General features: G+C 38.3%; 1 protein-coding gene across 1 annotated transcript in view; it reads left to right on the top strand.

Moving 5' to 3' along the window:
• The window catches only part of LOC139763146 (craniofacial development protein 2-like), a 220642-nt gene extending 205447 nt beyond the window's left edge, over positions 1 to 15195 (top strand). The window contains exon 2 of the mRNA XM_071688851.1: positions 13001 to 15195. Within this exon, the coding sequence (XP_071544952.1) occupies positions 13001 to 13003 (3 nt within the window). The 3' untranslated portion in view covers positions 13004 to 15195. The remainder of the gene's footprint in view (positions 1 to 13000) is intronic.
• The last annotated feature ends 281 nt before the right edge of the window (positions 15196 to 15476 follow it).

The following is a 15476-nucleotide window of genomic DNA, read 5'->3' as shown; positions in this document are numbered from 1 at the left end:
GCGCACCTTCATAGAACATACAAAGCTCCATCAGCCAGGATCTTCAAGGCTCCCAGGATTTTCGCTCCATCAGCCAGGATCTTCAAGGCTCCCAGAATTTTCCCCCCCTCCCCCATCCAATGATTCACTTCCGCTTACATGGTTCCATCCGCTGCCAGATCCACTCCAATATATCTAAAACACTTTCCAGCATATATATATATATATATATATATATATATATATATATATATATATATATATATATATATATATATATATATATATATATATATATATATATATATATATATATATATATATATACATGCTGGAAAGGAGACACGATAAGCTCCCAAGTGCTCTTTTGGGTAATATTCACATCATCACGGGAAACACAAGAAAGAAATATACCAGTCAATTGATATACAATGAAGAGACGTAGCTACGTCGCCATTTGGTAAACATGCGATTGTCCGAGGCAGACAACGAGATCATCATAAACTTATTATACAAATTTTATCAACAATAAAGTTATCCACTTTGTATAGACCATCATTGATATGAAGATTATATGCCTTTGTGTACTGAATAATAGAAGATTAAATGATCGAGTTAGAGTTAATAACTGAGATGGTATTACTCCAGTCAATATAATGATCATAGCCTTTAACATGATTAAACAAGGCATTTGATTCTTGTTCCGTTCTTATACCCTATTTCTGTTGCGTAAGTCTAACAGAAAGATCCTTACTAATCTGCCCGTCAAAAAACTTATTACAATTTCTACATGGCACTTTATATATGCATCTAGGAGATTTTTCTAGTGAATTCCTGATTAAGATATTCTTTTAGTATTATTGTTGCGGAAGGCAACATTTACATTAAAGGATTTACGCAACATAGGAAGTAAAGTAAAATGTTTATTGAAAAGGAAAACTGAAAGATTCTTGGTGTCAATGGGAGATTTGGGCTCAACTCTATAAAATGATTCCTTTGCTAACTTAAGGGATTTATCAATGAAAGATCTAGGGCAGTTTAACTAAGATCTTACAGAATATATATTTTCTCAAACTCATCATCAATATACTCTGGACTGCAAATACTTAATGCCCTAAGGAACATAGATTGAAATGATGATGAGTCAACTCTGTCATGTTGAGATGAGTATTTAGTAATGGATATATGAGCATACATTGGTAGGTTTTCTATATATGCTAAACTTATACTTGTTTCCTTGCCTATGGAGCATGCAATCTAAAAATGGCAACGTACCATTATTTTCATTTTCTACAGTAAATTTGACGAAATTATTAAGTAAGGCGAGAAATATTTGAAAAATTCCTGTGTTGGCCAAACACAAAGAACATCATCTACATACCTAAACCAAATTGCCTTAGAAGGTAAGATATTCTTTAGTAATTTTGCTTCAAAAATTTCCATATAAAGATTATTTAGTACAAGTGAAAAAGGGTTTCCCATTGCCATACCAAATTTTAGAGCATAATAATCTCCATTGAATTGAAATACACAGTCTTTTATACACAATTTTATCAATTCAATGAAAACAGACTATAAAACACGTAAATGAATATCATCCAAGACATCAAACAAATATTATAAAAGGTCATCAACTGGAACTTTTGGGAAAACTAAGGAAGCATCAAAGCTAACAAGCTTGAAATCAAAATCACCATTAATATTGTTAAACTTGTTAAATAAATCTGCATTGTATATGACATTTGAATTTGATATCTTATCACTAAAGGGCTTAATAAACTAACAATTTTGACAATTCATATTTGATTGAGTCTACTGAACTCACTATAGGTCTTGCTGGAAAATTTTGTTTATGTGTTTTGATAAGTCCGTACATATATGACAATGAAGGGGACAAAGATGACAAACTTTTGCTAAGAGAACTATTACCTTTCAATAACAACTTCACTTCTTTATTGAAATGGGAATTAACTGCTTCCAGGGGATTCTTACTGAGTTTAGAATATGTTGTGCCATCATTTAAAAGATCATTCATTTTAGATAAACAGTTACTTTAGTCTAAACTCACAACAGTGTTAGTCTTATCCGCTCTAGTAATGTGGATATCATTGTCTTTTTTTAAGGTGTTAATAGCTCTTATAAATCTTTTAGGGCATTTAGGTTCTACTGGTTTTGACAAACTGGTATGCACTAAACCTTTACAGATATTGATTTCATTATTAGTAAATTACTGTATTTCTGTAAATTGCAAAAAGACTGTGTGACACCAATACAGGTGGCTTCCCTGTTTGAGCACACAGAGCTTAATGCGTAGCCTAATGCACACAAGGAATCTTTATCTAGTTGTTTATTGGACAGGTTTATCACAAAAGAAAGGGTTGTGTTCTTGGTCCAGTAAGTTGGACCATGTTATATAGTTGTTCGCTTTACCTAGTATATGCATCAAACTACGATGGAAATGAAACGATCAGTTCCCAAGTACTCATTCGTGTAATCATCACGTCGTCAGGGGAGATACAAGAATGAGATAGAAGACGTAGAACAGTCAGTTGATATACAAAGAAGAAACGTAGTTAAGACGCCATTGGTGAAAAAGCATTATTATATAGTGGTGTTAGGGTTGGTTGTGTTCGGGTGTGGCATCATGCCTGTCATATAATCTCTTATTATGTGGAAAGGAAAAGGAACTACTTTAAAAACTCTCCATATGACAATGCTATTCAGTTTGTATAAACCTTCAGTAATATTAATGTTACAATTCTTTGATATATCTCGCGGTAAAGACGTTACAATCAATAACAGAATTCTTCTTACTCCGCTCAGTGCAATGGTCATAATATTATACATGATAAACAAAGCATTTGTTTCTTGTCCTCTTCTTTTACTATATCCTTACCAGTCTGCCCAACATAAAACACATGACAGTTTTTACAAGGTATTCTGTAAACACAGCCCGCAAAATTTTGTGGTGAAGATTTGATCAAGATATGCTTTATAGTACTGCAATCGCTGAAGGCTACATTTACATCTAAGTATTAAAACAACTGAGGAAGTAATGTAAGATTATCATTAAAAGGGGGAACTAAAAGATTCTCGGTGTCAATGGGAGGTTTGGGTTTAACTCTATACTATGATTTCTTTGTCAACTTAAGGAATGTATTAATGATTAATATAAGACACTTTAACTTGGATCCAATTGAATACATCTTCACAAACTCATCATCAGTAAATTCTGGACTGCATATACATAATGCCGTGAGGAATATCGACTAGAACGATGATAGTTTAGCTCTGTCATGTTGAGCTGAGTGGTAATGGAAATAAGAGCAAATATTCGTGGGTTTTCTGTATGTTAAACTTAAACATGTTTTTATCCCTATAGATCATGCATTCTAAAACTTGTAATATACAATTATTTTCCATTTCCATAGTAAAGTTGATAAAATGTACTAAATTGTTAAGTAAATTGAGAAATATTTAAACCAAAATTGTCTTCGAGGATAAGACATCCTTTAGGAATTTTGTTTCAGAGAATTCTCTGTAGAGATTAATTAATACAGTTGAAAGAGGGTTACCCATCGCAATTAAAGCAAGACCAATTACTTCTAAGGGATTCGTACTGAACTTAAAGTATACTGTGTCATCACATAAAAGATAATTTATTTTTTATAGATAATCAGTTTTGCCTATAATCACAACAGTGTTAGCCTTATGTGTTTTATTTAGATGTATATCATTATCTTTCTTCAAGTTGTTTCGAGCGGTTGACAAACCGGTATACACTTCATCTTTACAAATGTTCACCGCAATTTTAGACAATGTACTGTACTTTTCCAAATTACAAAATGATCTTGTAATGTCAATAAAATTACCTTTTTTGTTTGCAAATCTAAAGCCCTTAAAATTTTTTGCAATTCAGCTTTCCTAATGCTGATAACATCTTTGTTATTTTCCTATGAACTTTACTTTTAACTAGTGTCTTTGCGGTGCTTTTTATCCAACCTTTATCCTCTTATCAACAGTCATGTAAGCATGCTTTTTGTATCTATAGGAAGCCTTGTAAAGTTTAACATAAAAAGTTGTATCTCTCTCAGTTCGTTATTTGTGCTTTTATCAGTCAGGTCACTAAACTTCAGAAAGATGCTCTAATTCTTTTTAAGTGCATGATGTGAACAGGTTGGCGATGGTTTCGTATTTCCATAAACTTAAATTCCATTCTGATACATAACAGCGAATAGTTTTTCTTCTCTGCCGTTATCATAAGTTTAAAACCTGGTGACAAACTTGGGACGGTGTTTATTCTTAAGTACTTCTTACTCACAGATTACTGTAGCTTATGCCCTCCTGGGTAATATTAACATCGAGGCCTTTTACCGTATGCCATCTTCTGAACCCTGCATTCACTCAAGTAGAATTCTGTCGGTTATGTACCCTCCATCATGACTTTGGTATCATCAGCAAACGTATTCAAGGTATGTATATATTTGTGTGTGTGTGTGTGTGTGTGTGTGTGTGTGTGTGTATTTTTACAGTAAGAGGAGAGAGTTCTAAACTCATGGGCCTCTTTAACTTTACTATTCACTGTCTTTTTAGTAATTCTGCTCCAACCATTCACATTCACAACACTGAACCAGCACACGATAGCATACTTTCTATTTACTCTTTTACCCAACATTTTGTCATGGTCTCTGGGTATTATGGTGCTGCGTCTATATGAAAGACTCTTCAGTACTAACATCGTCCCGCTTATTTAGAAACTTGAAAGCTGTTATCAATTCTCCGTTCTCTCTTTTAGCCTCCACAGTAAACTGTTCTGTATCCCTCAGCTTCTAGTGGCTCATTTTCAATAGTTCCAGTGGTGCTGCACATAGCTGTTTGCTAAACAAGATAAGGTGAGATTTTACTGGAAATGTATTGCTATATTTCGCAGATGGTGAATTGTTGTCATTAGTCAAACGGTGATCGTCAAGAGTACTATGTCATTTGTGGTTGGCAGTTGTATTAATTGCTTTCAAAAAGGCATATGACCCCAGAGCTTAGGACTAGCTTAGGATGGAGCAAATTGATTGATTGTATAAGATGTTAAGGAAATCTTTTCTTTTCTTTTGAGAAAAAGTAGTACCAATCAACAGTAACTAACGCTAATCTTCGTTCAGTTCTGTTTACTGAGACAACAGACAAATATCCAAATGTTGATATGTAAATTCAGGGCTGCAAAAAACATTAAATAACCCATTAGATGTGATTTTATGAATGTGTCTTTCATCAATATTACAAAACTGCAAACCTTGAATAAGAGATTTCAAAGATTACTTCAACAAATTTTGTTAGAAATTCATTGAAGTTTCTAGTGCAAGTGAAAATTGATCTATTTTATGATATTTGTTACTTTTCATTCATCAGACATAAATCATAGATAAATGATAGAAAAACAAATACATACATGCACATATAGGTATATATATATATATATATATATATATATATATATATATATATATATATATATATATATATATATATATATATATATATATATATTTTTTATTTTTTTTTTTTTTTTTGCTTTCTCGCTGTCTCCCGCGTTTGCGAGGTAGCGCAAGGAAACAGACGAAAGAAATGGCCCAACCCACAACCATACACATGTATATACATACGTCTACACACGCAAATATAAATACCTACACAGCTTTCCATGGTTTACCCCAGACGCTTCACATACCTTGATTCAATCCACTGACAGCACGTCAACCCCGGTATACCACATCGCTCCAATTCCCTCTATTCCTTGCCCTCCTTTCACCCTCCTGCATGTTCAGGCCCCGATCACACAAAATCTTTTTCACTCCATCTTTCCACCTCCAATTTGGTCTTCCTCTTCTCCTCGTTCCCTCCACCTCCAACACATATATCCTCTTGGTCAATCTTTCCTCACTCATTCTCTCCATGTGCCCAAACCATTTCAAAACACCCTCTTCTGCTCTCTCAACCACGCTCTTTTTATTTCCACACATCTCTCTTACCCTTACGTTACTTACTCGATCAAACCACCTCACACCACACATATATATATATATATATATATATATATATATATTTATTATTTATTTTGCTTTGTCGCTGTCTAGCGCGTTTGCGAGGAAGCGCAAGGAAACAGACTAAACAAATGGCCCAACCCACCCCCCACACACATGTATATACATACACGTCCACACAAGCAAATATACATACCTATACATCTCAATTTACACATATATATACAAACAAAGACACATACATATATACCTATGCACACAATTCACACTGTCTGCCTTTATTCATTCCCATCGCCATATATTTTATTTATTTTATTTTGCTTTGTCGCTGTCTCCCATGTTTGCGAGGTAGCGCAAGGAAACAGACGAAAGAAATGGCCCAACCCACCCCCATACACAATGTATATACATACACGTCCACACACGCAAATATACATACCTATACATCTCAATGTACACATATATATACACACACAGACACATACATATATACCCATGCACACAATTCACACTATCTGCCTTTATTCATTCCCATCGCCACCTCGCCACACATGGAATACCATCCCCCTCCCCCCTCATGTGTGCGAGGTAGCACTAGGAAAAAACAACAAAGGCCCCATTCGTTCACACTCAGTCTCTAGCTGTCATGCAATAATGCCCGAAACCACAGCTCCCTTTCCACATCCAGGCCCCACACAACTTTCCATTGTTTACCCCAGACGCTTCACATGTCCTGATTCAATCCACTGACAGCACGTCAACCCCGGTATACCACATCGATCCAATTCACTCTATTCCTTGCCTTCCTTTCACCCTCCTGCATGTTCAGGCCCCGATCACAAAAAATCTTTTTCACTCCATCTTTCCACCTCCAATTTGGTCTCCCACTTCTCCTCGTTCCCTCCACCTCCGATACATATATCCTCCTGGTCAATCTTTCCTCACTCATTCTCTCCATGTGCCCAAACCATTTAAAAACACCCTCTTCTGCTTTCTCAACCACGCTCTTCTTATTTCCACAAATCTCTCTTACCCTTACGTTACTTACTCGATCAAACCACCTCACACCACATATTGTCCTTAAACATCTCATTTCCAGCACATCCACCATCCTGCGCACAACTTTATCCATAGCCCACGCCTCGCAACCATACAACATTGTTGGAACCACTATTCCTTCAAACATACCCATTTTTGCTTTTCGAGATAATGTTCTCGACTTCAACACATTCTTCAAGGCTCCCAGGATTCTCGCCCCCTCCCCCACCCTATGATTCACTTCCGCTTCCATGGTTCCATCCGCTGCCATATCCACTCCCAGATATCTAAAACACTTTACTTCCTCCAGTTATTCTCCATTCAAAATTACCTCCCAATTGACTTGACCCTCAATCCTGCTGTACCTAATAATCTTGCTCTTATTCACATTTACTCTTAACATTCTTCTTTCACACACTTTACCAAACTCAGTCACCAGCTTCTGCAGTTTCTCACATGAATCAGCCACCAGCGCTGTATAATCAGCGAACAACTACTGGCTCACTTCTCAAGCTCTCTCATCCACAACAGACTTCATACTTGCCCCTCTTGCCAAAACTCTTGCATTCACATTCACGTCCCTAACAACCCCATCCATAAACAAATTAAACAACTATGGAAACATCACACACCCCTACCGCAAACCTACATTCACTGAGAACCAATCACTTTCCTCTCTACCTACAAGAACACATGCCTTATATCCTCGATAAAAACTTTTCACTGCTTCTAACAACTTGCCTCCCATACCATATATTCTTAATACCTTCCACAGAGCATCTCTATCAACTCTATCATATGCCTTCTCCAGATCCATAAATGCTACATACAAATCCATTTGATTTTCTAAATATTTCTCACATACATTCTTCAAAGCAAACACCTGATCCACACATCCTCTACCACTTCTGAAACCACACTGCTCTTCCCTAATATGATGCTCTATACATGCCTTCACCCTCTCAATCAATACCCTCCCATATAATTTACCAGGAATACTCAACAAACTTATACCTATGTAATTTGAGCACTCACTCTTATCCCCTTTGCCTTTGTACAATAGAACTATGCACGCATTCCGCCAATCCTCAGGTACCTCACCATGAGTCACACATACATTAAATAACATTACCAACCAGTAGATAATACATTCACTCCCTTTTTTAATAAATTCCACTGAAATATCATCCAATCCTGCTGCCTTGCCGGATTTCATCTTCCGCAAAGCTTTTACTACCTCTTCTCTGTTTACCAAATCATTTTCCCTAACCCTCTCACTTTGCCCACCACCTCGACCAAAACACCCTATATTTGCCACTCTATCATCAAACACATTCAACAAACCTTCAAAATACTCACTCCATCTCCTTCTTACATCACCACTATATATATCATTTATATATATATATATATATATATATATATATATATATATATATATATATATATATATATATATATATATATATATATATATATATATATATATATATATATATATATATATATATATATATATATATACATATGAGTAATGTGGCAGTTGAGGGAATACTTGGTATACATGGGGCGTTCAGTGTTGTAAATGGAAATCGTGAACAGCTTATAGATTTATGTGTTGAACAAGGACTGGTGATTGGGAATACCTGCTTTAAAAACCGAGATATACATAAGTATACGTATGTAAGTAGGAAAGATGGCCAGAGAACGTTATTTGATTACGTGTTAATTGATACACGCACGAAAGAGAGACTTTTGGATGTTAATGTGCTGAGAGGTAAACCTGGAGGGATGCGTGATCATTATCTTGTGGAGGCAAAGGTTAAGATTTGTAGGGGTTTTCAGAAAAGAAGAGTGAATGTTGGGGTGAAGAGAGTGGTGAGAGTAAGTGAGCTTGGGAAGGAGATTTGTGTGAGGAAGTACCAGGAGAGACTGAGTACAGAATGGAAAAAGGTGAGAACAAAGGAGGTAAGGGGAGTCGGGGAGGAATGGAATATATTTAGGGAAGCAGTGATGCATTGGGTAAAAGATGCTTGTGGCATGAGAACCTTGGGAGGTGGGTTGATTAGAAAGGGTAGTGAGTGGTGGGATGTAGAAGTAAGATTATTAGTGAAAGAGAAGAGAGAGGCATTTGGACGATTTTAAAGGGAAAAATGCAAATGAGTTGGAGAGGTATAAAAGAAAGAGGCAGAAGGTCAAGAGAAAGGTTCAAGAGGTGAAAAAGAGGGGAAATGAGAGTTAGGGTGAGAGAGTATCATTAAATTTTAGGGAGAATAAAAAGATGTATTGGAATGAGGTAAATAAAGTGCGTAATACAAGGGAACAAATGGGAACTTCAGTGAAGGGGGCTAATGGGAAGGTGATGACAAGTAGTGGTGATGTGAGAAGGGGATTGAGTGAGTTTTTTTAAGATTTGTTAAATGTATTTGATGATAGAGTGGCAGATATAGGGTGTTTTGGTCGAGGTGGTGTGCAAAGTGAGAGGGTTAGGGAAATTGATTTGGAAAACAGAGAAGAGGCAGCAAAAGCTTTGTGGATGATGAAAGCCGGCAAGGCAGCAGGTTTGGATGGTATTGCAGTGGAATTTATTAAAAAAGGGGGTGACTGTATCGTTGACTTGTTGGTAAGGTTATTTAATGTATGTATGATTCATGGTAAGGTACATGAGGAGTGGCGGAATGCTTGCATAGTGCCATTGTACAAAGGCAAAGGAGATAAGAGTGAGTGCTCAAATTACTGATGTATTACTTTGTTGTGTATTCCTGGTAAATTATATGGGAGGGTATTGATTTAGAGGGTGAAGGCATGTAAAGAGCATCAGATTGGGGAGGAGCAGTATGGTTTCAGAAGTGGGAGAGGATGTGTGGATCAGGTGTTTGCTTTGAAGAATGTATGTGAGTAATACTTAGAAAAACAAATAGATTTGTATGTACTATTTATGGATCTGGAGAAGACATGCGAGAGAGTTGATGGAGATGTTCTGTGGAAGGTATTAAGAATATATGGTGTGGGAGGCAAGCTGTTAGAAGCAGTGAAAAGTTTTTATCTAGGATGTAAGGCATATGTACGTGTAGGAAGAGAGGAAATTGATTGGTTCTCAGTGAATGTAGGTTTGCGGCAGGGGTGTGTGATGTCTCCATGCTTGTTTAATTTGTTTATTCTTAGGGACGTGAATTCAAGAGTTTTGGAAAGGGGCAAGTATGCAGTCTGTTGTGGATGAGAGAACTTCGGAAGTGAGTCAGTTGTTGTTCGCTGATGATACAACGCTGGTGCCTGATTCATGTGAGAAACTGCAGAAGCTGGTGACTGAGTTTGGTAAAGTGTGTGAAAGAAGAAAGGTAAGAGTAAATGTGAATAAGAGGAAGGTTATTAGGCACAATAGTGTTGAGGGTCAAGTCAATTGGGAGGTAAGTTTGAATGGAGAAAAACTGGAGGAAGTAAAGTGTTCTAGATATCTTGGAGTGGATCTGGCAGCGGATTTAACCATGGAAGCGGAAGTGGATCATAGGGTGGGGGAGGGGGCGAAAATCCTGGGAGCCTTGAAGAATGTGTGGAAGTCGAGATCATTATCTCGGAAAGCAAAAATGGGTGTGTTTGAAGTAATAGTGGTTCCAACAATGTTGTATGGTTGCGAGGCGTGGGCTATGGATAGAGTTGTGCGCAGGAGGATGGATGTGCTGGAAATGAGATGTTTGAGGACAATGTGTGTTGTGAGGTGGTTTGATCGAGTAAGTAACGTAAGAGTAAGAGAGATGTGTTGAAATAAAAAGAGCGTGGTTGAGAGAGCAGAAGAGGGTGTTTTGAAATGGTTTGGTCACATGGAGAGAATGAGTGAGGAAAGATTGACCAAGAGGATATATGTGTCGGAGGTCGAGGGAACGAGGAGAAGTGGGAGACCAAATTGGAGTTGGAAAGATGGAGTGAAAAAGATTTTGTGTGATTGGGGCCTGAACATGCAGGAGGGTGAAAGGAGGGCAAGGAATGGAGTGAATTGGATCAATGTGGTATACCGGGGTTGACGTGCTTTCAGTGGATTGAATCAGGGCATGTGAAGCGTCTGGGGTAAACCATGGAAAGCTGTGTAGGTATGTATATTTGCGTGTGTGGACGTATGTATATACATGTGTATGGGTGTGGGCTGGGCAATTTCTTTCGTCTGTTTCCTTGCGCTACCTCGCAAACGCGGGAGACAGCGACAAAGCACAAAAAAAAATATATATATATTTATTTATTTACTAATTTTGCTTTGTCGTGGTTTCCCGCGTTAGCGAGGTAGCGCAAGGAAACACACGAAAGAATGGCCCAACCCATCCCCATACACATGTATATACATACACGGCCACACAAGCAAATATTCACACCTATACATCTCAATGTACACATATATATATATATATATATATATATATATATATATATATATATATATATATATATATATATATATATATATATATCGGTCTTCTGGAGACCGATTTCGACGATGAAGGCCTGCACTGTGGCTGAGAGATTGACTTGAGGAGGCAGAAGTGATATTGTGACAGTGATTGTGTCAGCGTCGCGTCGCCTCGCCGCAGTGTATCGAGACAGACTTCCCCAGAACTTTTAAAGGGGAAGTAAATGTTTATAGTTGTGTTAATGGAGTGATAGTTTTCATGCATGGTGTTTTTGACAAGAAAATAGTGAAGTTGGAGAAAAGTGTAGCTTAGACATTGAAGCTTATTGACACAGTGGTGAAATTGATGAGAACTGCTATTGACGTTTGTGTGAATAAATTGTACATTTCCTTTCCATAGCCAGAGGTTGAACCATTATGTGACATTCATTTTTTTTCATTCATTTCAAGCTAAAAGTTTGTTTTCTAAATTGTTTCTTACATTTTTCATATGTATATATATGTGTGTGTGTGTGTGTGTGTGCGTGTGTGTGTGTGTGTGTGTGTGTGTGTGTGTGTGTATATATATATGTATATTATCCCTGGGGATAGGGGTGAAAGAATACTTCCCGCGTATTCCTCGCGTGTCGTAGAAGGCGACTAGAGGGGACGGGAGCGGGGGGCCGGAAATCCTCCCCTCCTTGTATTAACTTTCTAAAATGGGAAACAGAAGAAGGAGTCACGCGGGGAGTGATCATCCTCCTCGAAGGCTCAGAGTGGGGTGCCTAAATGTGTGTGGATGTAACCAAGATGTGAAAAAAGGAGAGATAGGTAGTATGTTTGAGGAAAGGAACCTGGATGTTTTGGCTCTGAGTGAAACGAAGCTCAAGGGTAAAGGGGAAGAGTGGTTTGGAAATGTCTGGGGAGTGAAGTCAGGGGTTAGTGAGAGGACAAGAGCAAGGGAAGGAGTAGCAATACTCCTGAAACAGGAGTTGTGGGAGTATGTGATAGAATGTAAGAAAGTAAATTCTCGATTAATATGGGTAAAATTGAAAGTTGATGGAGAGAGGTGGGTGATTATTGGTGCATATGCACCTGGGCATGAGAAGAAAGATCATGAGAGGCAAGTGTTTTGGGAGCAGCTAAATGAGTGTGTTAGCGGTTTTGATGCACGAGACCGGGTTATAGTGATGGGTGATTTGAATGCAAAGGTGAGTAATGTGGCAGTTGAGGGAATAATTGGTATGCATGGGGTGTTCAGTGTTGTAAATGGAAATGGTGAAGAGCTTGTAGATTTATGTGCTGAAAAAGGACTGATGATTGGGAATACCTGGTTTAAAAAGCGAGATATACATAAGTATACTTATGTAAGTAGGAGAGATGGCCAGAGAGCGTTATTGGATTACGTGTTAATTGACAGGCGTGCGAAAGAGAGACTTTTGGATGTTAATGTGCTGAGAGGTGCAACTGGAGGGATGTCTGATCATTATCTTGTGGAGGCTAAGGTGAAGATTAGTATGGGTTTTCAGAAAAGAGGAGTGAATGTTGGGGTGAAGAAGGTGGTGAGAGTAAGTGAGCTTGGGAAGGAGACCTGTGTGGGGAAGTACCAGGAGAGACTGTGTACAGAATGGAAAAAGGTGAGAACAATGGAAGTAAGGGGAGTGGGGGAGGAATGGGATGTATTTAGGGAATCAGTGATGGATTGCGCAAAAGATGCTTGTGGCATGAGAAGAGTGGGAGGTGGGCTGTTTAGAAAGGGTAGTGAGTGGTGGGATGAAGAAGTAAGAGTATTAGTGAAAGAGAAGAGAGAGGCATTTGGACGATTTTTGCAGGGAAAAAATGCAATTGAGTGGGAGAAGTATAAAAGAAAGAGACAGGAGGTCAAGAGAAAGGTGCAAGAGGTGAAAAAAAGGGCAAATGAGAGTTGGGGTGAGAGACTATCAGTAAATTTTAGGGAGAATAAAAAGATGTTCTGGAAGGAGGTAAATAGGGTGCGTAAGACAAGGGAGCAAATGGGAACTTCAGTGAAGGGCGTAAATGGGGAGGTGATAACAAGTAGCGGTGATGTGAGAAGGAGATGGAATGAGTATTTTGAAGGTTTGTTGAATGTGTCTGATGATAGAGTGGCAGATATAGGGTGTTTTGGTCGAGGTGGTGTGCAAAGTGAGAGGGTTAGGGAAAATGATTTGGTAAACAGAGAAGAGGTAGTAAAAGCTTTGCGGAAGATGAAAGCCGGCAAGGCAGCAGGTTTGGATGGTATTGCAGTGGAATTTATTAAGAAAGGGGGTGACTGTATTGTTGACTGGTTGGTAAGGTTATTTAATGTATGTATGACTCATGGTGAGGTGCCTGAGGATTGGCGGAATGCGTGCATAGTGCCATTGTACAAAGGCAAAGGGGATAAGAGTGAGTGCTCAAATTACACAGGTATAAGTTTGTTGAGTATTCCTGGTAAATTATATGGGAGGGTATTGATTGAGAGGGTGAAGGCATGTACAGAGCATCAGATTGGGGAAGAGCAGTGCGGTTTCAGAAGTGGTAGAGGATGTGTGGATCAGGTGTTTGCTTTGAAGAATGTATGTGAGAAATACTTAGAAAAGCAAATGGATTTGTATGTAGCATTTATGGATCTGGAGAAGGCATATGATAGAGTTGATAGAGATGCTCTGTGGAAGGTATTAAGAATATATGGTGTGGGAGGCAAGTTGTTAGAAGCAGTAAAAAGTTTTTATCGAGGATGTAAGGCATGTGTACGTGTAGGAAGAGAGGAAAGTGATTGGTTCTCAGTGAATGTAGGTTTGCGGCAGGGGTGTGTGATGTCTCCATGGTTGTTTAATTTGTTTATGGATGGGGTTGTAAGGGAGGTAAATGCAAGAGTCCTGGAAAGAGGGGCAAGTATGAAGTCTGTTGGGGATGAGAGAGCTTGGGAAGTGAGTCAGTTGTTGTTCGCTGATGATACAGCGCTGGTGGCTGATTCATGTGAGAAGCTGCAGAAGCTGGTGACTGAGTTTGGTAAAGTGTGTGGAAGAAGAAAGTTGAGAGTAAATGTGAATAAGAGCAAGGTTATTAGGTACAGTAGGGGTGAGGGTCAAGTCAATTGGGAGGTGAGTTTGAATGGAGAAAAACTGGAGGAAGTGAAGTGTTTTAGATATCTGGGAGTGGATCTGTCAGCGGATGGAACCATGGAAGCGGAAGTGGATCATAGGGTGGGGGAGGGGGCGAAAATTTTGGGAGCCTTGAAAAATGTGTGGAAGTCGAGAACACTATCTCGGAAAGCAAAAATGGGTATGTTTGAGGGAATAGTGGTTCCAACAATGTTGTATGGTTGCGAGGCGTGGGCTATGGATAGAGATGTGCGCAGGAGGATGGATGTGCTGGAAATGAGATGTTTGAGGACAATGTGTGGTGTGAGGTGGTTTGATCGAGTAAGTAACGTAAGGGTAAGAGAGATGTGTGGAAATGGAAAGAGCGTGGTTGAGAGAGCAGAAGAGGGTGTTTTGAAATGGTTTGGGCACATGGAGAGAATGAGTGAGGAGAGATTGACCAAGAGGATATATGTGTCGGAGGTGGAGGGAACGAGGAGAAGAGGGAGACCAAATTGGAGGTGGAAAGATGGAGTGAAAAAGATTTTGTGTGATCGGGGCCTGAACATGCAGGAGGGTGAAAGGAGGGCAAGAAATAGAGTGAATTGGAGTCATGTGGTATACAGGGGTTGACGTGCTGTCAGTGGATTGAAGCAAGGCGTGTGAAGCGTCTGGGGTAAACCATGGAAAGCTGTTTAGGTATGTATATTTGCGTGTGTGGACGTGTGTATGTACATGTGTATGGGGGGGGGGGTTGGGCCATTTCTTTCGTCTGTTTCCTTGCGCTACCTCGCAAACGCGGGAGACAGCGACAAAGTATAAAAAAAAAAAAAAAAAAAAAAAAAAAAATATATATATATATATATATATATATATATATATATATATATATATATATATATATATATATATATATATATATATATATATATATATATATATATATATACACAGACATATACATAA

Source organism: Panulirus ornatus, chromosome 46 (genome assembly GCF_036320965.1).
Source record: "Panulirus ornatus isolate Po-2019 chromosome 46, ASM3632096v1, whole genome shotgun sequence".
In the NCBI taxonomy this organism is placed as follows: domain Eukaryota; kingdom Metazoa; phylum Arthropoda; class Malacostraca; order Decapoda; family Palinuridae; genus Panulirus; species Panulirus ornatus.
This window is presented reverse-complemented; position numbering and strand designations above follow the sequence as displayed.